Genomic DNA, 27,320 nt, shown 5'->3' with positions numbered 1-27,320 from the left:
ACCAGCATAAGGCGCCCGTCGATTCAGGCGCAGCTGGGAATTTTATCGACAGAGCATTAGCCATTAGGTTAGGGATCCCCATTTTTCCTATTGTTAGACCCTTCCCGGGACATGCTCTAGATAGTCGACCATTAGGGTCCGGGCTAATCAGGGAGGCCACCATCTCCTTGGCCATGGTTATGCAGAGGGATCATGAGGAGAGAATCAGTCTCTTCCTCATTGACTCTCCTGAGTTTCCTGTGGTACTAGGTCTTCCCTGGTTGACTCTGCATAACCCCACTATTTTCTGGCAACAGAGGGCTCTCACGGAGACGGTGGCTATGGATACATATGTCTCTGAATCCCTGCGTCAGGTACATTCGGCCCTCTACTTCACCCGCCTCCTTGAGTTCATTTTTTGTGAAGAAGAAGGATGGAGGTTTACACCCGTGCATTGACTGTAGAGTTCTCAATCAAATCACGGTGAGGTACAGTTACCCGCTACCTCTTATCGCCACGAAGATTGAGTCAATGCACGGGGTGCGCTTCTTCACAAAACTGGATCTCAGGAATGCGTATAACCTGGTGCATATCTGGGAGGGAGACGAGTGGAAGACAGTGTTCAGTACCACCATAGGGCGTTATGAGTACCTCGTCATGCCGTACGGGTTGATGAATGCTCCATCAGTTTTCCAATCCTTTGTAGACAAGATTTTCTGGGACCTGCATGGGCAGGGTGTAGTGGTGTATATCGATGACATTCTGATATACTCCGCTACACGCACCGAGCATGTGTCCTTGGTGCGCAAGGTACTTGGACGACTATTGGAGCATGACCTGTATGTCAAGGCTGAGAAATGCCTGTTCTTTCAGCAGGTCGTCTCCTAGGGTATCGCATTTCCACATCGGGGTGGAGAGTGACCACATTGCAGCCATGCGTAATTGGCCGACTCCCACCACGGTAAAGGATGTGCAGCGATTTTTAGGGTTTTCCAATTACTACTGGAGGTTTATCTGGGGTTTTGGCCAGGTTGCTGCGCCCATTACCTCACTGCTGAAGGGGGGTCCTGTAAGGTTGCAGTGGTTGGCTGAGGCGGACAGGGCTTTTGTGCTCCCGTGCTGGCCCATCCGGATCCCTCTTTGGCATTTATAGTGAAGGTGGACACGTCCGAGGCTGTGCTCTCACAGCGCTCGGACACGCCATTGAAACTCCACCACTGTGCTTTCTTCTCTAAGAAGCTCAGCCCAGTGAAGCACAACTATGATGTGGGGGACCGGGAGGTGTTGGCTGTGGTTAAAGCATTGAAGGCGTGGAGACATTGGCTTGAGGGGGATAAACAACCTTTTCTCATCTGGACTGACCACCGCAACCTGGAGTACATCCGGGCAGCGAGAAGACTGAATCCTCGTCAGGCAAGGTGGGCCATGTTCCTTACCCGTTTTTTGTTTACCCTATCCTACAGACCAGGTTACCAGACTCCCATACTCCTGGCCTCCTGCCTGGTAGCGCCGGTCGTGTGGGAGCTGGATGCGGACATTGAGCAGGCGTTGTGTACAGAGCCCGCTCCCCTCCAGTGTCCTGTTGGGCACATGTACGCTCCGTCTGCTGTCCATGACCAGTTGATCTGGTCACACACTTCTCCCTCCTCTGATCATCCGGGGATCAGTCGGACGGTGCTCTGTCTGACTGGGAAGTACTGGTGGCCCACTTTGGCTATGGACGTGAGGGTTTATGTCTCATCCTGCTCGATGTGTGCCCAGTGTAAGGCTCCGAGACACCTGCCCAGAGGTAAGTTACATCCCTTACCCGTTCCACAACGACCGTGGTCACATCTGTCAGTGGATTTCCTAACAGATCTTCCTCTTTCACAGGGAAACACTACAATCCTTGTCATTGTGGATCGTTCTTCTAAGTCTTGTCATCTCATCCTCTGCCTGGTCTTCCTACGGCCCTACAGACTGCGGAAGCCCTATTTACTCACGTCTTCCGGCACTACGGGGTGCCTGAGGATATAGTGTCAGATCGGGGTCCCCAGTTCATGTCGAGAGTTTGGAAGGCGTTCATGGAACGTCTGGGGGTCTCGATCTCAGGTTTTCACCCCGAGAGTAACGGGAGGGTAGAGAGAGTCAACCAGGATGTGGGCAGGTTTCTGCGGTCCTATTGCCAGGACCGGCCAGGGGAGTGGGCAGCGTTCGTGCCCTGGGCCGAGATGGAACAGAACTCGCTTCGCCACTCCTCCACTAACCTCTCCCCCTTTCAGTACGTATTGGGGTACCAGCCAGTTCTGGCACCCTGGCATCAGGGTCAGACCGAGACTCCTGCGGTGGACGACAGGTTTAGGCGCACGGAGGAGACATGGGAGGCTGCCCGTGTCCAACTCTAGCGCGCCGTGGGTCGCCAGAAAACCAGCAAGGACCGTCACAGCAGTGAGACCCCGGTGTTCGCACCAGGGGACCGGGTCTGGCTCTCGACCCATAACCTGCCCCTCCGCCTGCCCTGCCGGAAGCTGGGTCCGCGGTTTGTGGGGCCATTTAAAGTCCTGAGGAGGGTGAACGAGGTATGTTACAGATTACAGCTTCCCTCTGATTATCGTATTAACTCCTCGTTCCATGTGTCTCTCCTCAGGCCGGTGGTGTCTGGTCCCTCCTCCCCCTTTGGACATCGAGGGGGGCCCCGGCGTACATCGTTTGTTCCATCCTGGATTCGAGGCTTCGTGTGGGGGGCCTTCAGTACCTCATGGAGGGGTACGGGCCGGAGGAGATGTGCTGGGTTTCGGTTGCAGATGTTCTGGATCCTGAACTACTGCGTGAGTTTCACCATCACCAGATCGCCCTGTGCCTCATCCTCCGGTTCGTCCTCGAGGCCGGTGTCGGCGCGCAGCTGGAGCCGCGCGTCAAGGGGGGGTACTGTCACGACTTCCACCGAAATTGGCTCCTCTCCTTGTTCGGGCGGCGTTCGGCGATCGACGTCACCGGCTTTCTAGCCATTGCCGCTCCATTTTTCATATGCCCATTTGTCTTGTCTTGTTCATTACACGCCTGGTTTTCATTTCCCCAATCAATCTACGTGTATTTAACCCTCTGTTTCCCATCATGTATTTGTGTGTAATTGTTTCATGTTATTGTGGTGTTTTATTACGCGCTTTACTTTTGTTATGTTCCGTGTTTTGAGCGTGTTTGATTTATGTAGTGCTCTCGTGTTTTTAGAACGAAAATAAAAGTGTGCCTGTTTATATTACTTTACCCCTTGACAACAATTTACATTAGGGTTGGATTTGGATTACAATAATGCCAACCTGATACTCTAACACAGGATTGTAATGCCTAGGGATAATTATCTCTACAAAGAAACAGCTGCGTTGATTCACTCTATCCAATCATAGCAGCAAACCGTGAGAGAGACCTGCCCATTATGCAGCTCCTCGGACTTGTTAACATAAGACAAGACATCGCCAATGTTATGTTGAAAGAACTCTTGGCCCCTAAGTCCTTTATGGAGAGGCCACTTGCTGATGTGTTTGATAGTGATCACTCCAGTCTGCCGCTGTTTTGGACAAAATTAGAATTGAAACGATGCACACTTGCATACCAACTGCCACTTTTCAATATTTTACCATTCTAAACCCATTCGCGAGCACCTTGTGTCCCCCGCGGCTTGTTCTGTAACATGATTCGCTATGAAACTCTTACGTGAACTGAACTCTGTTACATTACCTGTTTTCAAAAGTCAAAACAAATTATAAATGCAGGTGAGCTGGTTCTACTCTTTTTGGGAATTATCTGGTGTTTTGTGGTAAACTGAGTGTGTCAAGCATAAGACCTATGGTGCCCATATTAATACTTCAATAATTGAATTGGAACAGTGACATAAAGTATCCTACACTGAGCTTGGTTAGGAGCGTCAGCATCTTCCCCTTAGCATCGTGGAACATGGTGCTCTTTGATGACTCAATGTGACTCTCGAGAATGTCCTGCATTCTCTTTAGGGATCCTTTCCCATGTACATTTGAAGCCTCTAAAAATCAGAGAAAAAAAGTTTACAAAGTAAGTTATATAAAGTTATGGTTATGAGGTCACTGGGTCACTGCTATCCAATGATTGTTAAAGGCATAGTTCAGCCAATTGACACACAGTATTTAGTGGTTTTTCCTTTGACAGCAGTCTATGGACCTTGTATCTGCAATCCACACTTTTGGTTTTGTTAAACTATCAACGGCCAACAAACTATTTAAGCATTTTTTAGACGTAAAACCAATGTCAACCATTTAGCATGTTTAAAATATCAAATCACAATTTGCTGGCAGTGGCTAGTTGAAAAGAACTAAAGTGTGGATTGCATTCACTCCTTGTGCACAGATTATTTTCAGGGTTAAGGAAAAAAATATCTACAATTTGTGGAACTATTGTTTTATGACTGCTATTGACATGCATATTAAAGGGTAATTATAGTGACAGAATGATACTGACAGTTAGACTGACCTGTATAGGAGGGGAGCATGGAGGTCATGATTGACTTGATGAGCGAAGAGTAAATTTCCTTCTTCCTCTGGATGATCTCATGTTTAAGATCTGCCTTCAATTTGTGTTCCTTTTTGACACCAGAAAAAAAATACTATTATGAATATTAGTCTTCTTAACATTACACTTTACTTGACCGCATTTATTGTAAGGTCATAAATAATTACACTGGTGGCAAGCAGAGCAGGGGGGGGGGGGGGGGAAACATGAATGATTCATGGGGCCCTATCCTGGTAGGGGCCCCTAAATGTTTAGAGAATTATTTGCTTATCATTTTAAAAATGTTAGACAAAAAAAATCTGTGCTGAAAATTAAAAGGTATAACCATAATCAGATCAGGCATCTCTTCCACCCAACCATCCCATTTGTAAGCCCCCCATAATGCACATGGTTTGGTCCATTCTCTAGGAGGAGAAAAAAAATACAGCTGATCTGACAATTGCTCTGGCATGTAGAAAAAATTCAGGGAAAAGTTACTCACTACGATTTTTCCCAGAAAACAAATGAGAAGGATTTGAGTGGTAAGTCAGTGCAGACCACATGCCGAACTGAGCAGCCGAGCTAGCCAATATAGCTAGCTAGATAGCTTGCTAGCTACATGTAGCTGCCTACCGTGGACTCAGTCGGCTTGGTCAGAGCAGTAATTATTAACATGATGATGATGAGCTACCACTACCAGCTATGGCTAGCTAATTAGCTATTATTTAGATATTATAACTGTATTCCCCAATATTTGCGTGATATTTGTTAGCTAGCTAGACTAAAATTAAAACCTAACTTGTAGCCTACCTATCCATACTGTAGATGCTACTAGTACTACTGCTGTAGACACAGATCCCAACGTGTCTACGACATGAAATTGAAACGTCAGACCTTGGAGGTGAGGCAGTTGTTTTGTAGCAGCAGCATAACTAGACCATTTTTTAATTGTACAGTTAGGCACATGATAACTTTGACACACTAAAATATGTATTATATTTGATATGTATACTATTAAAAAATATATATTTCAGTAGTAGATTTTTTGTACGGTAACCTTTGTAGGAGCGAACATTAAACCTAAAATTCCCTTTGTTTACTCACTTCCTAGTGCCTAGAGAGCCCCAGGTAGGCAGAATCTCAGCAGAAAGCTGTCAGACAGACTCTGATGCAGAGGAGAGCAGGGAGGAGGAAGAAGAGTTAAGGAGTAGCAGCAGTGCCAGTGAAGGAGTGACAGAAGAGATTGAACAAGCAGGTAATAAGGGAAAGGAAGAGTATGGACAGATTCAAAGTGAGGAAGATGAGGTTTTAGAAGATCCAGCACTGTGGTCAGAGAAAGTACGAGACCATGAAAGGGAAGCTATTGTTCGCAGACTAGCCAACAGGTGTGGTGAGGAGACAGAACTGTATAAAATCATGCCCCCAGACTCAGAAGGCAAGCCATTCCCCAACTATTTACAGTACAGTAAGTCAGCAAACGGAAGAGAAAAGGTGCAGAGAGACTGGCTTCTTTATAGTAAGAGTGTAAAGGCATTATATTGCATTCCATGTGTTCTTTTTTCTCACCCAGTTTTCTGATTAGTAAGGATGGCTATAATATATCATCAGTGAAATGGCAGAGAAAGTATGACAAACTGCCAGAGCATGAGGATGGTGTGTCTCACAAGAACTGTTACTGGAAATGGAAAAATCTGCAGCATACCGTTACAACAGATACAGGTATAGACAGTCAGCTGCAGAAACAAATCCAGTCAGAAATGTATAAAAACAGAGACTTCTAGAAAGGATTGTGGATGTGACACTGTACTTCGCATCTAGGAATCTGCCATTCTGGGGGAAATCACTCAATCTTGATGATGTACATAATGGACAGGGAAAGTAAAGGGAGTTCAAGCACACATACTGCAAAAAGAATCCACGGGCCACATACTCACCTTGTTCCTCCTATACTCTTAATCTTGTGGGTGTACATGCAGCTCAGTCGTACCCAAAAATATCAACCTTGTTTTGAGTAAATGGTCTTTCCAATCTGTTCAGTGCCAGCCCAGAGCGATGGGCTATTCTCAAGGAGAAGACTGGCTGCTGTCTTAACCGCCTTTCAGACAAGTCATAGAGTGCGCGTAATGCTGTGGTCCGACCAGTGGCAACTCATTTACCGTCTATCATCAAGGCCCTAGACATGCTTCTTGCTACCGGTAGCCTGACAAACAAAGCCAAATATGAGGCAAAAGGTCTGAAAAGCTACTTCATGTCTTTCAAGGCAATCTTCCTGCTCACTTTCTGGGTAAAATCTTTGCAGTGTATTGAGAATAGAAGCCTAATTCTTCAGTCAGGAAATATTTCTCTGGACACTGGAGCAGCTCACATTAAGACACTACAGGAAGAAATGCAGGCTCTGTGTAAACAATGGGACGCTCTTCTGGCAGAAGCCTCCATGGTGGCAAATGAAATGGTTGTAACTACTCAGTTTCACAGTGAACAGAGGAGCCGCCAGAAAAAAATAAAACGTTTCCCAGATGAGACTGAAGATGACATAGCAAATGAACAGTAAAATGAGTCCTATATCGAAATAACCTGAAAGGCCACTCAGAAAGGAATAAGCCACTGCTCGAAAACCGCCATTGAAAAAGCCAGACTACAGTTTGCAACTGCACATGGGGACAAATATTGTACTTTTTGGAGAAATGTCCTCTGGTCTGATGAAACAAAAATAGAACTGTTTGGCCATGATGACCATCGTTATGTTTGGAGGAAAAAGGGGGAGGCTTGCAAGCCGAAGAACCCCATCCCAACCGTAAAGCACGGGGGTGGCAGCATCATGTTGTGGGGGTGCTTTGCTGCAGGAGGGACTGGTGCACTTCACAAAATAGATAGCACCATGAGGAATGATAATTATTTGGATATTTTGAAGCAACATCTCTAGACATCAGTCAGAAGTTAAAGCTTGGTCGCAAATGGGTCTTGCAAATTGACAATGATCCCAAGCATTCTTCCAAAGTTGTGGCAAAATGGCTTAAGAACAAAGTCAAGGTATTGGAGTGGCCATCACAAATACCTGACCTCAATCTTATAGAAAATGTGTGGGCAGAACTGAAAAAGCGTGTGCGAGCAAGGAGCCCTACAAACCTGACTCAGTTACACCAGCTCTGTCAGGAGGAATGGGCCAAAATTCACCCAACGTATTGTGGGAAGCCTGTGGAAGGCTACCCGAAATGTTTGACCCAAGTTAAACAATTTAAAGGCAATGCTACCAAATACTAATTGAGTGTATGTACATTTCTGACCCACTGGGAATGTGATGAAAGAAATTAAAGGATAAAGGTGGAAACTAGAATCTGTACAATTGTAGTATAGAGCAGCAGAAGCTTATATTTAGTACATTTAATATCACATATTGTTCAGTATGTTATTTTAATCTGAAACATTCTGATTTCTATGTTAGGGGCCCAATATTATTTTTTTCTTCAATTGGCCCCAAAATTCTGTCAACGCCCCTGGTGAATGAATATTAGACAACTTAACATTACACTTTACTAGACCGCCATAATCGGAAGGTAGAGCATAGCACAGTACCATCTATGATACAGCTTCACAGATAACATCCAATCAAATGTACATAACACAGTTGTATTTCCACAAACCTCAGTTTTGAGGAATGCCAGCCGAGGAAACATGGTTTCTTCATCATAGCTCTCTAAGAGGATGCTGAAACTATCAATCTTTGCAGATATAGATTTCTGAGATTTCCTAGAAGACATGATGATAACCATGTTACTCAAGTGGTGGATCTTTGTCCCAATAAATGTGTCTGGAAGGCACGTAGAAAATCACTTACTTGAATGTTTTTGAAAACATATTTTTAATGGCATCGCACAGAGAGCTGCTCAGTGAAGCGTTCATGTTCGTTTTTACTCCATTTGTTGACCTGCAGAACCCCTGGCCGTTGCATACAGCTCTCAGGGTCTGGTGGTACCCCCCTCCTCCTTTTCCTTTCTGAAAAAACATAAAACATTATCATGATTTTGTCAGATTGGAGTTTTCCTTATTTCATCTTGTTCTAAGAGCAGCTCTTTCCTCCATGGAAAAAACAAATGTGATTGGCTAAGGTTTGGCAAGAAATGCATTCCAAGTAATTCCAAATAAGTTTAGAGAGTTAGGGGTTGGATACGAACCAGGGACCTTAAGTCAGCTTTCATCCAACCAATCACATTTGTTCAAATCCCCCAAAAATTGGCACTTGCTTCGTAAACAACAGGTGTAGACTAAAAGTGAAATGTTTTCAATACAGAGAGAGATCAAATAAATAATAGAAACATAATAACACAAGGAATAAATACACAACAATTAATGATAACTTTGCTATATACGCAGGGTACCAGAACAAAGTCAATGTGCAGGGGTACAAGGCAATTGAGGTATATATGTACATATAGGTTGGGATAAAGTGACTAGGCAACAGGATAGATAATAAACAGTAACAGCAGCGTATGTTATGAGTCAAAAGAGTTAGAGCAAAAAGGGTCAGTGCAGATAGTCCGGCTAGCTATTGGTTAACTATTTAGCAGACTAACAGTCTAGCACACTATTGACCTTGAGAAAGAGCTGTGTTTATAACAGGGTTTAAAAAATTACACTCAGAACAAGATTGAATCAACTGGGCTCAGAACAAGATTGAATAAACAGTGCTCAGATCAGTGGAGACTCCATCATTGAGCACCACACTTTTAGGTAAAAAAGGTTTTTGGAGGCTTGCCTCTTTTGTTTGTTATTTTGGCATTAATACGTGTCACATCGCAGTTTGCAAACAATGTAAAAACATTAAATTGAGTTAATAAAGCCGCATCCAAACATGGTCTCTTTTTGCCTTCTGCCTAAATGACTACAGACCCGTAGCACTCACGTTCGTAGCTATGAAGTGCTTTGAAAGGCTGGTAATGGCTCACATCAACACCATTATCCCAGAAACCCTAGACCCACTCCAATTTGCATACCGCCCAAACAGATCCACAGATGATGCAATCTCTATTGCACTCCACACTGCCCTTTCCCACCTGGACAAAAGGAACACCTATGTGTTCCTCAACACTGGAGCTCCCCAGGGGTGCGTGCTCAGTCCCCTCCTGTACTCCCTGTTCACCCACGACTGCATGGCCAGGCACGACTCCAACACCATCATTAAGTTTGCTGACGACATAACAGTGGTAGATCACCGACAACAACGAGACAGCCTATAGGGAGGAGCTCAGAGACCTGACCAGGCGGTAAGATATATTTTATGTGTAGTAGCTTTGCTGGCATGCATCCCACTTTTTTTCTTTGTTTGCCCCACCAAGATTTACATGCTAAAATTGCCACTGGCTCAGATTAAGTTTGAAGAAGTAAAACTCCATTGAACCCTGCTAGAACCTTATGGCCCAGCATAAGGTACAATTGACTTACTGGTGCTATCACTTCCTCCTTGGCTCTTGTCACACATGTCTTCTCTGACTCTAGCACTCCGGCTGAAAGGCACTTGTCAAACTCCATGTGAATGTCTGACATGAACTGGTCAATTTTTTGGAGCTCATCTTCCAGCATTTGTTCTAGAAGCTTGTGCAATTTTTCTTTTTCGGTCTCCATCTTAAACACAACAGAGAACAACCAACCCGTAAACATATTGAGATGGATCAAGGGTACAATCATTTTAAAAAAAGGCTAATGCATTAAAGGCAATACCGATTTGGTGATCCCATGGTTTACCACGTGGACCAGGGAGAGGATCCCATAGGCTCCAATCACATAGTCTCTCATCACTTTTTCTGACCGTTGGTCGTTCAAGCTTTTCAGCAGAGCTCTCAGCTCAGGTATCTCTGAAAATGAGATGCATTTTGTCATTTTTCTGTTAATGTACAGTAATCTTTAGGTCAACAATCATTGTTTGAGCAAAGAAAGTTGTTGTTAGATTCATATTCAGGTTTAGTATATGACTTTAGAACAATTTATAATAACAGCCCCAACTCCAATAGATTAGGTGCAAAGAGATGGTATTTGCAAATTGTGCCGGGCACTTGTTCTACTTTCGGGTCTTGTTTAACTTTTTTTTACCTTTACCATACCCTGACACTTACCCTAATAAACATTCATTATACAGTACCTAACCTTTCAAGGTTCTTGTGTCCTAGAAGTCAGTTTGCCAAAAAAACATTGCATGTAAATGTTTTTTTTAAAGTTGTATTTCAATGTTTTGCTAAAATGTATGTGAAGTTTTAAAATATATATATATTTGCAGTTTTTTTTTTTGCTGTTTGCAACAAACAATCTGTTTGCACGTATTCCTACTGGAGGTACCCTAACACTTACCCTAATACACGTTCATTATACAGTACCTAACAATCTGTTTGCACCTATTCCTATTGGAGGTTTTGTTGCACAATAACGCAAGTGATCATACCTGTCTCTTCTTGTCTCAGAATGCAGTTGTTATCCTTCTGGAATTCTTGAGAACTAACTGTAAACACCTGCATTTCATCAATAGCCTGAATGTATGTGACAAAAGATGACAAAAGAAAAACAATACATCAATATAATTATCAATCAATCATCAGTCAATCATTGCTGAAGTAGCTATACTGGTTGTTTTGGAGTTACTTCAGGGACATTTCCAAGTTTTTGAAGAATACAAAATTCCATTTCCCTATTCAATGAACTTCCGGTCTAAGAACGCTAATGCCATTTTAATGGATGTTATATTATTCTAATTCAAGGGAACAGCTTTGTCTTGACAGATAATGTCATTCTAACACGACCATGTTGCCATGAACTATCAGTTCATTAGCATTTTTCTCATTTCATGTCTAAATCATCTTAAAGTAACTTTATTGAGCTACACAAGCAATTTGAGACGCTTTGGGATGCTTTGGACATAGAACGCAAAACAATGCATTGATTTTTGGACACAAAAGCTAAAAAGTTTGCATGTGGAGACAGTAGCTAGGTAAACAAAATAAAAGCATGGATTGCTGTCTTACCTCGTCCATACACTGCAGGGAAAGAAACTCTTTATAGTTTCTTATTTGGTTAAGAAAATAGAAAATAAAACATCTTACTTCATACGGGTTGCTGTAATTCTCTTGAATTTCCATCTTGGCTTGTTGATTTCGGTGCAATATGCATGCACGTTTCTGCTCCTCTGAATAGTTAGAAGAGTCCTAATTGCATGTGAAATAAGAGGAGACCATGGTTGATAACCATGCAGTGACATATTTGAGTCTCTATAAACCAACTATTTGTTTATAGTTCTGTAAACAAAGTATTTCTTATATTTTGTGTAGCTGTACCTCTATGTGAAGGTCTTCATCGTCCATTTCACTGAAATTGGAATTTGTTCTTTATTAGTGATGTATAAGCAGTGAAAATGTATATATATCTGGGTAGGTAATTGTAAACAAATATTTGTTCAGTAATCGCAATATATGAAACTGTTAAAGCAGTAACAGAATTTGAGTTTAAAATGTCTCACAGCATATAATTGTCTGGGTTGATGTCGTCCGTCTTAGTACAGATGAAGGTGATGTTCTGACACTGTCCACCAGGACCCATATTACTGATGCTGTTGTCCAGTATATTCCATGCATCACTGTCAGCCGCGGCCCGGTCAATGTCAGCCACGACCCACACAGAGGAGCACTTAGTAATGTACTATAAAAAAAAAACATGGTGTTCAGAAATGTTATTTAGAATGTTAAAACAAAAATTGTAACAGGTGAGGTAAAATAAAACATTGGACATAGTGTAAAATATTTGAAGCCATAATCAACATTTCACTCATCATTCAAGCTGATTTTTTTTTTTGTAAATGATGAGTTGAATGGCAGTGGTTCTAATGCTGGAATTCAATCTAACCCGCTGTAGTAATGCTTACAGTGCCGTTATTTGGAGAGAAAAAATGGCTGCACTCACAGACACACACACACACTTCTTTGAAGTAGGTTTTTATTGCCCTAATGAAAATGTAGTTAATAAACTACATTTTACCTACTGAATACCTACTGTATTCATGTTATCTGATGAAATTGCTTGACAATGAAATTGCTGTACAATGCACATTAATGTCATAAATTAACACTGCAGAGCTCTTCGTCTCCTATGCCGTGCCTTGATTGTATTAATGTTGATGATATCTGGAAATGTGCATGTACATCCTGGCCCATCTACTGTTGCTAGCCCCAATTCTGCCTTGTGCTCTGATATCTGCTTCACTGATATCTGCTCCCGTAAAAGCCTGGGATTTCTGCACATTAACACTAGAAGCTTATTACCTGAAATTGATCAATTTAAAGTGTGGGATCACAGCTCCAATCCAGATGTGTTGGTCATTACTGAGACGTGGTTAAGGAAGAGTGTTTTGAATACTGATGTTAACCTTTCTGGTTATAACCTCTTTCGGCAAGACAGATCTTCCAAAGGTGGGGGAGTGTCAATCTTTACCAAGGATCACCTTCAGTGCTCGGTTGTCTCCACCAAGTCTGTCCCCAAACAATTTGATTTGCTGGTTTTAGGTATTGAACTTTCAAATAGCTCTTTATTGAGTGTTGCTGTGTGCTATCATCCTCCATCAGCACTGGCCTGTACCCTACCTGCCCTAAAGCTCTCTCCTGGCCCCGTACACCAATTCTGAATGTGTCCTGCTAGTTGACCTAAACTGGGACATGCTTAAACCACCTGACCAAGTCCTAAAACAATGGGACTCCCTAAATCTTTCTCAGATTATCACCAATCCCACAAGGTATGGCTCCAAGGCTACTCTCCTCGATGTTATCCTCACAAATAATCCTGATGGGTATAAGTCTGGTGTTTTCTGTAATGACCTTAGTGATCACTGTTTTACAGCCTGTGTTCGTAATGGCTGTTCAGTGAAACGACCTGTCCTGATTTGTCATAGACGCTCGCTAAAAAACTTTGAGCAAGCCTTCCTTCATAAACTGGCCTCTGTAAAATGGTATAGAATCAGGTTGATCCCCTGTGTTGAAGACGCTTGGACATCCTTTTTTTATATTTTCAGTGGTATTGTTAACAAACACGCCCCCATAAAGAAAATTAGAATAAAAAACAGGTTCAGCCCCTGGTTCGACCGTGATCTTGCAGAGTTACTAAACCTCAACAATTGCATTTGGCGAAAGGCTCAGCACACGCACACGCTGACTGGCTCTCATTCAGGCAAATTAGAAATAAGTGCACTTGGGCTATCCGGAAGGCCAAGGTTAGTTACTTTAAGAAGCAGTTCTCTCTCTGTGGGTCTAACCCCAAGAAGTTCTGGAAACCGGTTAAAGACCTGGAGAATAAACCCTCCTCCTCACAGCTGCCCATGTCCCTTAATGTTGATGATGTGGTTGTTACTGACAAGAAGCACATGGCTGTGCTCTTTAATCACAAATTAATTAAGTCAGGATTCCTATTTGACTCAGCCATGCCTCCTTGCCGTCCAACATTTCCTCATCTCCCACCCCTTCTAATACGACTATCCCTGATGCTTCTCCCTCTTTTTACCCTGCCAAGCTACAAAGTTTCTCCCTGCAGGCAGTCACTGAGTCTGAGGTGCTAGAGGAGCTCCTGAAACTTGACACCAAAAAAACATCTGGGTCAGATGGTTTAGACCCTTTCTTCTTCAAGGTTGTTGCCCCTATCATTGCCAAGCCTATCTCTGACGTTTTTAACCTTTCTGGGTAAGTTCCCATTGCTTGGAAGGCAGCCATGGTTCGTCCTTTATTTATAACTGTTATAGGCCTATTTCTATTTCACCCTGTTTATGAAAAGTGTTGGAAAATTTTGTCAATAATCAACTGACTGTCTTTCTTGATGTCTATAGTATTCTCTCTGGTATGCAATCTGGTTTCCGCTCAGGTTATGCATGTGTCACTGCAACCTTAAAGGTCCTCAATGATGTCACCATTGCCCTTGATTCTAAGCAATGTTGTGCTGCTCTTTTTATTGACTTGGACAAAGCTTTTGATACAGTGGACAATTCCATTCTTGTGGGCCGGCTAAGGAGTATTGGTGTCTCTGAGGGGTCTTTGGCCTGGTTTGGCCACTCTCTCAGAGTGCAGTGTATAATGTCAGAAAATCTGTTGTCTCAGCCACAGCCTGTCACCAAGGGAGTACCCCAAGGCTCAATCCTAGGTCCAACGCTCTTCTCAATTTACATCAACAACATAGCTCAGGCAGTAGGAACCTCTGTCATCCATTTATATGCAGATTATACAGTGTTATACTCAGCTGGCCCCTCCCCGGATTTTGTGTTAAATGCTCTACATCAAAGCTTTCTTAGTGTCCAACAAACTTTCTCTACCCTTAACCTTGTTCTGTACACCTCCAAAACAACGGTAATGTGGTTCAGCAAGAAGAATGCCCTTCTCCCCACAGGTGTGATTACTACCTCTGAGGGTTTAGAGTTTGAGGTAATCACCTCATACAAGTACTTGGGGGTATGGCTAGACAGTACACTGTCCTTCTCTCAGCACATATCAAAGCTGCAGGCTAAAGGTAAATCTAGACTCGGTTTCCTACATCGTAAGCGCTCCTCTTTCACCCCAGCTGCCAAACTAACCCTGATTCAGATGACCATCCTACCCATGCTAGATTATGGAGACATAATTAGATTATAGATTTGCAGGTAAGGGTGCTCTCGAGTGACTAGATGTTCTTTACCATTCGGCCATCAGATTTGCCACCAATGCTCCTTATACAGTGCCTTGCGAAGGTATTCGGCCCCCTTGAACTTTGCGACCTTTTGCCACATTTCAGGCTTCAAACATAAAGATATAAAACTGTATTTTTTGTGAAGAATCAACAACAAGTGGAGCACAATCATGAAGTGGAACGACATTTATTGGATATTTCAAACTTTTTTAACAAATCAAAAACTGAAAAATTGGGCGTGAAAATTATTCAGCCCCTTTACTTTCAGTGCAGCAAACTCTCTCCAGAAGTTCAGTGAGGATCTCTGAATGATCCAATGTTGACCTAAATGACTAATGATGATAAATACAATCCACCTGTGTGTAATCAAGTCTCCGTATAAATGCACCTGCACTGTGATAGTCTCAGAGGTCCGTTAAAAGCGCAGAGAGCATCATGAAGAACAAGGAACACACCAGGCAGGTCCGAGATACTGTTGTGAAGAAGTTTAAAGCCGGATTTGGATACAAAAAGATTTCCCAAGCTTTAAACATCCCAAGGAGCACTGTGCAAGCGATAATATTGAAATGGAAGGAGTATCAGACCACTGCAAATCTACCAAGACCTGGCCGTCCCTCTAAACTTTCAGCTCATACAAGGAGAAGACTGATCAGAGATGCAGCCAAGAGGCCCATGATCACTCTGGATGAACTGCAGAGATCTACAGCTGAGGTGGGAGACTCTGTCCATAGGACAACAATCAGTCGTATATTGCACAAATCTGGCCTTTATGGAAGAGTGGCAAGAAGAGAGCCATTTCTTAAAGATATCCATAAAAAGTGTTGTTTAAAGTTTGCCACAAGCCACCTGGGAGACACACCAAACATGTGGAAGATTGTGCTCTGGTCAGATGAAACCAAAATTGAACTTTTTGGCAACAATGCAAAACGTTATGTTTGGCGTAAAAGCAACACAGCTGAACACACCATCCCCACTGTCAAACATGATGGTGGCAGCATCATGGTTTGGGCCTGCTTTTCTTCAGCAGGGACAGGGAAGATGGTTAAAATTGATGGGGATGGAGCCAAATACAGGACCATTCTGGAAGAAAACCTGATGGAGTCTGCAAAAGACCTGAGACTGGGACGAAGATTTGTCTTCCAACAAGACAATGATCCAAAACATAAAGCAAAATCTACAATGGAATGGTTAAAAAATAAACATATCCAGGTGTTAGAATGGCCAAGTCAAAGTCCAGACCTGAATCCAATCGAGAATCTGTGGAAAGAACTGAAAACTGCTGTTCACAAATGCTCTCCATCCAACCTCACTGAGGGTAATTTTGCACGCCCAATTTTTCAGTTTTTGATTTGTTAAAAAAGTTTGAAATATCCAATAAATGTCGTTCCACTTCATGATTGTGTCCCGCTTGTTGTTGATTCTTCACAAAAAAATACAGTTTTATGTCTTTATGTTTGAAGCCTGAAATGTGGCAAAAGGTCGCAAAGTTCAAGGGGGCCGAATACTTTCGCAAGGCACTGTAGCACACATCACTACACTCTATACTCCTCTGTCATCTGGTCATCTCTATATACCCATCGCAAGACCCACTGGTTGATGCATATTTATAAAACCCTCTTAGGCCTCACTCCCCCCTATCTGAGATATCTACTGCAGCCCTCATCCTCCACATACAACACCCGTTCTGCCATTCACATTCTGTTAAAGGTCCCTGAAGCACACACATCCCTGGGTCACTCATATTTTCAGTTCGCTGCAGCTAGCGACTGGAACGAGCTGCAACAAACACTCAAACTGGACAGTTTTATCTCAATCTCTTCATTCAAAGACTCAATCATGGACACTCTTACTGACAGTTGTGGCTGCTTTGCGTGATGTATTGTTGTCTCTACCTTCTTGCCCTTTGTGCTGTTGTCTGTGACCAATAATGCTTGAACCATGTTTTGTGCTGCTACCATGTTGTGTTGCTACCATGTTGTTTTCATGTTGTGTTGCTACAATCCTGTGTTGTCGTCTTAAGTCTCTCTTTATGTAGTGTTGTGTTGTCTCTCTTGTCGAGATGTGTGTTTTGTCCTATATTTCTGTGTTATCTTTTTTTTTAAATCCCAGCCCCGTCCCCGCAGGTCTTTTGCCTTTTGGTAGGCCGTCATAACTGACTTACCTAGTTAAATTAAGGTTAAAAAATACACATGTCTTAAATGCATAATTTAGCTTGAATGCAAAAAGTACTAAAATGTATTCTTAAAATAAATAGTTTCTTCTTTTTGCTTTTTGGGGTTCTGCATAAGCAAAAAAGAACTCCATACCTACTGTAAACTCTGGTGGTGGATCTTTGATGTTAAGGTGCTATTTTACTTCAACTGTTCCTGGGGCCCTTGTTATGGTCAAGGGCATCAGGAACTTTACCCGGTACCAGGACAGTTTAGCCAAAACCTGTTTGCCTCTGCCAGGAGGTTAAAACTTAGATGCAAGTGGATCCCAGCAAGACAATGACCCCAAGCACAAATCAAAATCCACAATGAAATTGTTAATAAAACATTTTTTTGGTGAAAATTAATATTAGTTTTAAATAAACTTTTTGAAGGTACATTTCTTTGCTTTTATTTTGAAAAACATGCCCTGACAATATACAATATAGAATTGACTTTTTGGTAAGGAAGGCTTAACCAAAACCATCCTCTGATTAAACCAAATAAATACCACACACTACAGCGTACCTTCAGGTTCAATTAAATTGAGACCTACTGTAAATGCATTCAGAAATGATCACAAAAGTAAAAGATTACCGATTCCCACATCTCATCTCTGGCCTTGTTGCAGTCTCCAGTTCCTGGAAGATCCACCAGCACAATGTGTTCCAGAAGATCCTTGGAGTTTGGCATCTTGATGGTCACATACTTCACAAGTGGCCAGTAGTGTATCTGAGATGATTTAGATTGTTTCCCATGTATCTTTCTTTTGCTTCGTATGTAGCAGGCGATCTCTGTAGAGAACTTTGTGGCCTGTCAAATGATTTAATATTATTCTCAAGTCACACTCGACCCTTTTACAACTTTCTGGTATATTTAAAATAATTGATGGCTATTATGCATTTCATGTTGTTTGTCATGATGTCCGTGAAGTTCAGGGTTTTCAAATGGGAACATATTGGACCTCAGACAGCAAAAAAAAACTGTATAAAAGAGGCTTAAAATGACTTACTGTGTCAAATGACAGGATTTTCCTAGTTGATGAGAGAAACTCTGGGATGTCGCTGAATGTCTCTGACTCCAGTGACTTCAGTTCATCAAAGCTTTTCCCGACTGCATCTTCTCCGTACAATGCCTGGATTTTACTGTTCGCCATATTCACCATCCTTTTATCTTTCTCCTCACCATCCATTTCTTTAATTTTCAAAAGTGATTCCAGCTCCTTCTCCCATTCCTAAAAAAAGTCAAACATTATTATTTTACTGAATATATTATATATTTATATGATGGATCAAATGTTTCATATTATAATAAATAAATGCTAAATACTTTGTTGAGGGAAATGTACTTGATTCAACTGTGATATGTTGTTGTCTCACCTAACTATCTTAAGATTAATGCACTAATTGTAAGTCGCTCTGTATAATAAAATCAGCTAAATCAGGTTTCCCAAACTCGGTCCTGGGTCCAACCCTGCATGCACGTTTCGTTTTTTGCCGTAGCACTACACAGCTGAATCAAATAACCAGCACATCCTCAAGCAATCATTAATTGAATCAGCTATGTAGTGCTATGGAAACAAACAAAACGTGCATCCAGGCCGGGGGGGGGGGGGCTCTGAGCTAAATAACAAACATGTTAATGTGATCATATCAGCATGGTGTCAGGACAAAACATGGTGTCTAAGTGACTTCAACTGGTCTTCAAAATTTCACAAATTATATCTTGAGGTTTATCAACATTGCTAAAATCACCTCTTTAGAAATGAAGTCAATCTCTGCCACGTAGTTGGAGTCAGTCATATTGGCCTCCACCTGGATGATGACTGATGTGCATGCACCAACAGTCCCGGAGGGCAGCAAGGTATTCACCCCCAAAATGGCATTCATCAGTGAGCTCTTACCAGCTCCTGACCTCCCAAATACACCAACAACAACTTTGTCGTCAATAACAGCCTCCAAAGCTGAGATTTTTTCCCTGTTAACAGTGAACCACAGAAAAGCAATGTCACACTAAAAATGCAATTCATTGACTTGAGGTCTATCTATACATAAACAGTAGAAAGCACAGAGGTATACTGCATAGTGGAATAGAGGAGTTAGCAAGCTAACTTTGGTCAACTCTGAATTCAAATTGGGATAACCGTTGACACTGTGGCTCACCTTTTAGCCAGGTATGTTTCTATGACAATGAATCCTAAAGTTCTTACAGTACCTGCTCTGGGGCAGGCTAACTCCAATGTATGCTAAATAAAGGTTCTGAGGATAGAGTTAAATTTTTCACCGGAACAGTCCTGACTTAAATTTGCTTGAAAATCAGAGACATGATTTGAATACTGTTGTCCATCAATGATTCCCAACTGAATTTACTGAGCTTGAGGAATTTTCTATATTTTTTCCTTTCACTTTGAACATAAGAGTAGGTTGTGTAGATCGGTAGGAAAACAAATCACATGTAATCACCTTTTAGATTTCATTTTAAGGTAGCAAAATGCGAAAACTTTGAGGTGTGTAGACTTTCACTAGGCACTGTATGTATTTTCTTGAAGAATGAATGGCAATATAATTCATTTAAATGGCAAAAATTGATGTACCAACCTTTTGAAGAATACAAGTACACTTACCTTAAATAACCAATGAAATCCGTGTTTGCATATGGAGGTGACACCTTGTCTAGCCCGCTAAGGACTTTTCCAATGCCCTCTTTGGCCACTTTGATGACATCCATCTCTACACACACACACACACACACACACACACACACACACACACACACACACACACACACACACACACACACACACACACACACACACACACACACACACACACACACACACACGAGGTGGACAAACAATGAGTTTACAATGTAATAATTGTATTACGCTGTGGTATAATTTTTAACATCAGGTTTACTGTTTATTTCTTAAAGTAGCTATTATAACGTATATATCTTACCGAGGGTAGGTGTTGCTGCAGTTCCCTTTGCTATGGCACAAAGGCGTTTATTACCTTCCCTGCCCTGATCATTTGAAGTAGAGGGGTCATCAGACCCTCTTTTGTGGCCTGAGAGAGAATCACAATCACTCAATGTTCAAGCAGATCCATTATCTGTCCAAGAAGTCAGTATTTCCTTCATGGTAGGCTGTATACCATTTATGTAAATATAATATACATTGGACAACAAGAAGTTATTATAGACATATTAATCCTCAACTGAAGTAATGTGCGTCTTAGACTTTCATGTACCTTGGGTAGGCATGATTTGACACCGTCCGGGGCTTAGACTGAAAAATAAAAAATAAATTCACTGATTATGGTGATGAAAACAGAGATAATAAATTCTAATCCCACAGAAAACGTATTATCACAGGAAACAGTCATTATCTGATTTCAGTGGAGGGTCCTTAGAGGAGGACCATCCTACTCAGTGATTTTCAGAAACAATGTAATGTTAAAAGAGTTATCCTTTTTAGATAGAACTATACTAAATATATTCACGTCATCAAGTACCAGATTATAACACGCTGTTTTGCAGTGAAGGTCTACAGTAGTATCAATGACACACTCTAGAATAGCACAATAGTGTAGCCAGAGGAAAGCTATTCCCCACCCTCCTCTGGCTACATTAACTTCAATACAAAACCTAGGATGCTCGTAGGCCTTACCCGCTTCCATAGACCACAAGGTAATTATGACCACTTCCAGAGGACGTCCTCCAACCATTCAAAGCTTTAGCAATATGAACTGACATGTTGTCCATCCAATCATAGGATTAGGATCAGAAAACAAACCTAGTGTGGTGTATTGGGGTATTGCCACATATTTTGATAAAATATTGAATTTGGCCTTCTCTACTATAGCCCGTAGAAACGTATTGAATAACTCATTCATAAACGGGGAAAAAAACAAGCGAAAAATAAATCATCAATCATCTGGGTTTTTTAAGTGTCTGTCCTATATATAGGAGATATAAGAAAACTCGGGGAATATACAGTACCAGTCAATAGTTTGGACATGCCGACTCATTCAAGGGCTTTTCTTTATTTTGTACTATTTTCTACATTGTAGAATACTAGTGAAGAAAATCAAAACTATGAAATGACACATATGGAGTGTTAAACCATTCAAAATATATTTTATATTTTAAATTCTTCAAGTAGCCACCCTTTGCTTTGATGACAACTTTACACACTCTTGGCATTCTCTCAACCAGCTTCGTGAGGAATGCTTTTCCAACAGTCTTGAAGGAATTTCCACATATGCTGAGCAGTTGTTGGCTGCTTTTCCTTCACTCTGTGGTCCAACTCATCCCAAACCATCTCAATTAGGTTGAGGTTGGGTAATTGTGGAGGCCAGGTCATCTGATTCAGCACTCCATCACTCTCCTTCTTGGTCAAATAGACCTTACACAGCCTGGAAGTGTGTTTTGGGTCATTGTCCTGTTGAAAAACAAATGATAGTCCCACAAAGCTCAAACCAGATGGGATGGCGTATCACTGCAGAATGCTGTGGTAGACATGCTGGTTAAGTGTGCATTGAATTCAAAATAAATCAGAGACGGTGTGGGAGTGCTTTGCTGGTGACACTATCACACCTCCTCCTCCATGCTTCACAGTGGGAACCAAACATGCAGAGATTATCCGTTCATCTACTCTGCGTCTCACAAAGACATGGCAGTTGGAACCAAAAATCTCAAATTTGCATTCATCAGACCAAAGGACAGATTTCCACTGCTCGTGTTTCTTGGCCCAAGCAAGTCTCTTCTTATTATTGGTGTCCTTTAGTAGTGGTTTCTTTGAAGCAATTCGACCATGCAGGCCTGATTCACGTAGTCTCCTCTGAACAGCTGATGTTGAGATGTGTCTGTTACTTGAACTCTGTGAAGGATTTGTTTGGGCTGCAATCTGAACTTATCCTCTGCAGCAGAGGTAACACTAGGTCTTCCTTTCCTGTGGCGGTACTCATGAAAGCCAGTTTCATCATAGCATTTGATGGTTTTTGCGACTGCACTTGAGGAAACTTGAAAAATTCTTGAAATGTTCCATATTGACTGATCTTCATGTCTTGAAATAGTGATGAACTGTCGTTTCTCTTTGCTTATTTGAGATGTTCTTGCCATAATATGGACTTTGTATTTTACCAAATAGGGCTATATTTTGTATACCACCCCTTCCTTGTCACAACACAACCGACTGGCTCAAATACATTAAGGAAAGAAATTCCACTAATTAACTTAACAAGGAACACCTGTTAATTAAAATGTATTCCATTTTGACGGCCTAGACAGAATGGCTATATAAGGAATGGAACATATAGGACCAAGGCCCTGCTACCATTATAACCTATACAGCTGTCAGATGTGGGCGTTAACAAGCAAGAACTGAGATGTAAAGATAATGGTGGAGAAAGGTCAAGAGGAGTTATTTTAGTATAGAGTAAAGACAGAATACTTTAAAGGCAGGGCTTGCTATGATTGTGATAAAGTCTAATTGAATCTACAAGTTCCGGTATCTGTGCAATTATTTGACTCAATGTTTTTCCACAACAGATGTTACTTAGATTGATGCACCAGTGGATCAATAGACTCTGAGGGGTTTAATTAGCTTCTTGATATGCCACACATGTCAGGTGGATGGATTATCTTGGCAAAGGAGAAACGCTCACTAACAGGGGTGTAATAAAAAAATACGCTTGGTAGCACTTTACCGTAATTTCCGGACTATAAGCCGCTACTTTTTTCCCACGCTTTGAACCTCTCGGTTTATACAATGACCCGGCTAATTTATGGATTTTTCCCGCTTTCACAAGATTCATGCCGCCAAAAAACTGAGCACCGTCACCTAATGTTACGTAAATCGAGCGCACTCAAACTTCCCATCATTCTGATTACAGTAGTCATTTTGTCACCCTCATCATGGCAAAGACACAGAGAAATGCATATGATGCAGCTTTCAAGTTGAAGGCGATCGATCTGGCTGTTGGAAAAGGAAATAGAGTTGCTGCACTGGAGCTTGGCCTTAATGAGTCGATGATAAGACGTTGGAAACAGCAGCGTGAGGAACTGACTCAGTGCAAAAAGACAACAAAAGCTTTCAGAGGGAAGAAAAGCAGATGGCCCGAACTAGAAAATGAGCTTGAAGACTGGGTCAACACACAGAGAGCAGACTGCCGAGGTGTTTCAACTGTGCAGATCCGACTGAAAGACAAAACAATCGCCACCGCAATGAAGTTTGAGGATTTTAGAGGTGGACCATCGTGGTGTCTAAGATTTATGAGACGTAAAGGCCTGTCCATCAGGGTACGGACGAGTCTGTGTCAGCAGCTCCCTCCCGACTACGAGGAAAAAGTATCAAACTTCCGCAAATTCACTGATGTAAAGATAGCGGAGCGTCCATTGTAACAAGCCGTGTTTTGTTTAAAAGCCTATTTATTTTTGTTACAAGCCGTCTTTCGTTTAAAGGCTGTGTAAAGTTCATTTGTTTCAATGTACCAGTAGGCACCGGCGGGTTATAGACATGTGCGGCGTATTTATGTACAAAATACATATTTTTTTTTAATTCAGTGGGTGTGGTTTATATTCAGGTGCGCTTAATTGTCCAGAAATTACGGTACTTGAGACCAAGTGTCATAACACGTCACGACACAGTCATAACCATGCCATAGTTTGTCATAACAACTGACATAACTTGTCAAAACCTGTTAAAATATGGACATACCACTGTCATTCCACATATATTTAGACCTGTTGTGACATACATTGTTATTTTATGGTTTGATATGACACCTACATAAGAGTGTCAAAACCCACCAAACCTACCACACATGGCAAATCATTCCATTACACCATAGCCTACGTGTCAACAGTATGTTTATGTTCTATACTTTTTATTTTATTTACCATATTAAAACATAATTGTAATTGCTCACACATTGATGTCAAACAAGTAAAGTATAGTGTATTTTCTACCAGTTTTTTCATAAAATGTATTTTCTACCAGTTTTTTTAAATATGATGAAAAAAAACATGACTGTAAAGAATTCATTACAACAATCAACAAAGCATTTAAGAAACAAACTTTCAAACAAAAGGAAACTTCTTGGCAGGGAACATTTTTAATTTGAGTGAATGTGGGTTTTGACACTCTTAGGCAGGTGTCATAACCAGCCATAAAATAATGCAATATATTTCCCTACAGGTGTAAATATATGGGCCATGACAGTGCTATGACCATATCATGGCAGGTTATGTCAGCTTGTAGCGGTATTTATTAGAGAGGGGTAAAGATACAGATTTTGTTCGGGCGCCAGGCAGGTATTAACCATGCCGAAAGGAAAAGAGTAGAATAGAGAGTACCACTACCAGACCACTGGTACCACTACCAGACCCACACACATCAGCAGAAGAGACTGCCTAGAGTGTAGCCTGTTTACCATATAGCCAGTGGAGAGAAAAGAGAATACACACCATATCACCTTTTCAGTTACTAGTCCAACGATCTAACCACTAGGCTACCCCGCAGCCCCAAGGTGGGTGGGTGTTCATAAGCACAACAAGGGCCTTAACAATGTCCACAATCTTCTTGGCCACATGTCATTAGTTCACCCCACCTCAATACAGTTCAAATAAAAATACACAACCTTTTAACTCAAATGTCCACCCAAATACTTCTGGCAGGGCAATAATAGTCCAGCTCTAATGAACTTCAAGGAGAAGTGCATTTGAAAAATAGAAAGTATGTTGCAGGGTAAAGCACTGGAACGATAGAGGGAAGAGAAAGAGAAAAAGAGAACAAGAGAGATCTTAGCTGTGGTTTCAGGCGTGGCGGTGTACTGTCTGACCGTCCGATGGTTTGTTGGTTTGTATGTCAAAGTACAGATGAAAGTATAACACATTGAACATGGAAATAAAAATAGATTATATTCTTACATTGAAAAAAGGTGCTCAAGAAATGATGCCTATCTTCGTCAATCCTTCATGGCGTTCTGCTGTTTTGCCTGCTAAACTGACTAAGACTCTCTATCTCTTTCTCTTTTTCTCTCTCTCACTCGCTCTGTCACTTTCTCACTCACTCTCACACACAGGCACAGACATGTGGGTTGACCACTTTTTACTTTCACTCTCGATTCTGCAAAATCAAGTGTGTCCTTCCCTGAAGCAAAGGCTGGGGGATAATGAAACAACTTTTTGCAGTATTTTGCATTACCTTTTGCATTATTATTTTTAGTTTAGTTTATTAATTTGACCATTTAAAAAAAACAAGCACACATTAAACTTGAAAAAGCCGTACATGCACATGAATAAAATCATCAAGGACAACACACAATGAAGTCTGGGACTTATTTCCATTGTGGTCCTCTTGAGACAAGATGGCTAGACAAGATCAAACACAGTATGGCAGTGAAATAATAAAAATAAAACAAAAACATAGAAGAAGAACATCTATCTCATCATTCCAGTTACATCATAGGGGTTATTCATATGTTTAGCCCTGAATCAACCTAGAAGGTCTATTTGTCATGTATGATGAGACATAAGTGGGACGCTGTCGTTTTTTGACAATTTTTTTAAAAACATCCAAAATGACCAGGGGCGCCCCCTTTTGGATGGGGTGCTCCCTACCCAACTGTGGACCCCTTGCAACCCCATAGGCATTAAAAAAAAAAACATTTTGAAAATGTGCTCTTGGTAACCCGTTTCAATCACCAGGCGCACGGCTGTCCATTTGCAAAATGCTTCAATGGGCATTTACCATCACGAATTTGACATGTGTCAGTTTATATTAGTTTGTATTAGTTTGTGTCAGTAGGGTAGAGAGAGGAAAAGGGGGGAGGGCGTATTTATGACTGTCATAAACCTACCCCCAGGCCAGCATCATGACAATACACACACATGCATACTGACTCCACACACACACATACACACACACACAAACACACACACACACACACACACTCTTCACATACATTGCTGCTACTCTTTTTATTTTATATCCTGATTGCCTAGTCACTTTTCTAAACAGGTAAATAATTCACCTCATGGAACAGCAGGGACTGTGAAGAGTCAAACAAACGTACAGACACATGCATACGCACACATTGTGATATTGTTGTAAAGTGGTATTAGACATTTTGAATTGTGGATATGTAGTGGTGTAATAATGACCTCCTTCCTATAGGCTGTCTCATCGTTGTCAGGGATCAGGCCTACCACTGTTGTGTCATCGGCAAACTTAATGATGGTGTTGAAGTCGTGCCTGATAGTGCAGTCATGAGTGGACGGGGAGTACAGGAGGGGACTGAGTACGCACCCTTGAAGGGCCCCCGTGTTGAGGATCAGCGAGACAGATGTGTTGTTACCTACAATTACAATCTGGGTGCGGCCCGTCAGGAAGTCCAGGATCCAGTTGCAGCGGAAGGTGTTTAGTCCCAGTGTCCTTAGCTTATTGATGAGCTTTGAGGGCACTATGGTGTTGAACCCGGAGCTGTAGTCAATGAATACCATTCTCACATAGGTGTTCCTTTTGTCCAGGTGTGAAAGGGGAGTGTGGAGTGCAATAGAGATTGCATCATCTGTGGATCTGTTAGTGCAGTATGCAAATTGGAGTGGGTTTAGGGTTTCTGGGATAATGGTGTTGATGTGAGCTATGACCAGCTTTTCAAAGCACTTCATGGCTACAGACGTGAGTGCTATTGGTCAGTAATCATTTAGGCAGGTTATTTTAGTGTTCTTGGGCACAGGGACTATGCTGGTCTGCTTAAAACATGTTGGTATTACAGACTTGGACATGAAGATGTTGAAAATGTCAGTGAAGACACTTGCCAGTTGGTCAGCGCATGCTCGCAGTACACATCCTGGTAATCCATCTGGTAATCTCTGCAGCCTTGTGAATGTTGATCTGTTTAAATATCTTTCCCACATCGGCTGTGGAGAGCGTGATCACACAGTCTTCCAAAAAACCTGGTGCTCTCATGCATATTT

The 27,320-nt window shown here is 41.8% G+C and overlaps 1 protein-coding gene across 1 annotated transcript in view; it reads right to left on the bottom strand.

Moving 5' to 3' along the window:
• The window catches only part of LOC110538555 (nuclear GTPase SLIP-GC), a 35,161-nt gene extending 9,721 nt beyond the window's left edge, over positions 1–25,440 (bottom strand). Inside the window, exons 1-17 of the mRNA XM_036941717.2 lie at positions 25,269–25,440; positions 20,588–20,625; positions 20,297–20,404; positions 19,963–20,068; positions 19,094–19,316; positions 18,352–18,573; positions 17,937–18,152; positions 11,975–12,153; positions 11,793–11,823; positions 11,562–11,663; positions 10,907–10,991; positions 10,192–10,325; positions 9,916–10,095; positions 8,312–8,469; positions 8,118–8,223; positions 4,459–4,567; positions 3,861–3,994 (exon numbers count right to left, since the gene is read on the bottom strand). Of these exons, the coding sequence (XP_036797612.2) occupies positions 3,861–3,994; positions 4,459–4,567; positions 8,118–8,223; positions 8,312–8,469; positions 9,916–10,095; positions 10,192–10,325; positions 10,907–10,991; positions 11,562–11,663; positions 11,793–11,823; positions 11,975–12,153; positions 17,937–18,152; positions 18,352–18,573; positions 19,094–19,316; positions 19,963–20,068; positions 20,297–20,404; positions 20,588–20,600 (2,106 nt within the window). The 5' untranslated portion in view covers positions 20,601–20,625; positions 25,269–25,440. The remainder of the gene's footprint in view (positions 1–3,860; positions 3,995–4,458; positions 4,568–8,117; positions 8,224–8,311; positions 8,470–9,915; positions 10,096–10,191; positions 10,326–10,906; positions 10,992–11,561; positions 11,664–11,792; positions 11,824–11,974; positions 12,154–17,936; positions 18,153–18,351; positions 18,574–19,093; positions 19,317–19,962; positions 20,069–20,296; positions 20,405–20,587; positions 20,626–25,268) is intronic.
• Positions 25,441–27,320: the final 1,880 nt, after the last annotated feature.

Source organism: Oncorhynchus mykiss, chromosome 13 (genome assembly GCF_057628025.1).
Source record: "Oncorhynchus mykiss isolate SJ-2025 chromosome 13, ASM5762802v1, whole genome shotgun sequence".
In the NCBI taxonomy this organism is placed as follows: Eukaryota; Metazoa; Chordata; class Actinopteri; order Salmoniformes; family Salmonidae; genus Oncorhynchus; species Oncorhynchus mykiss.
This window is presented reverse-complemented; position numbering and strand designations above follow the sequence as displayed.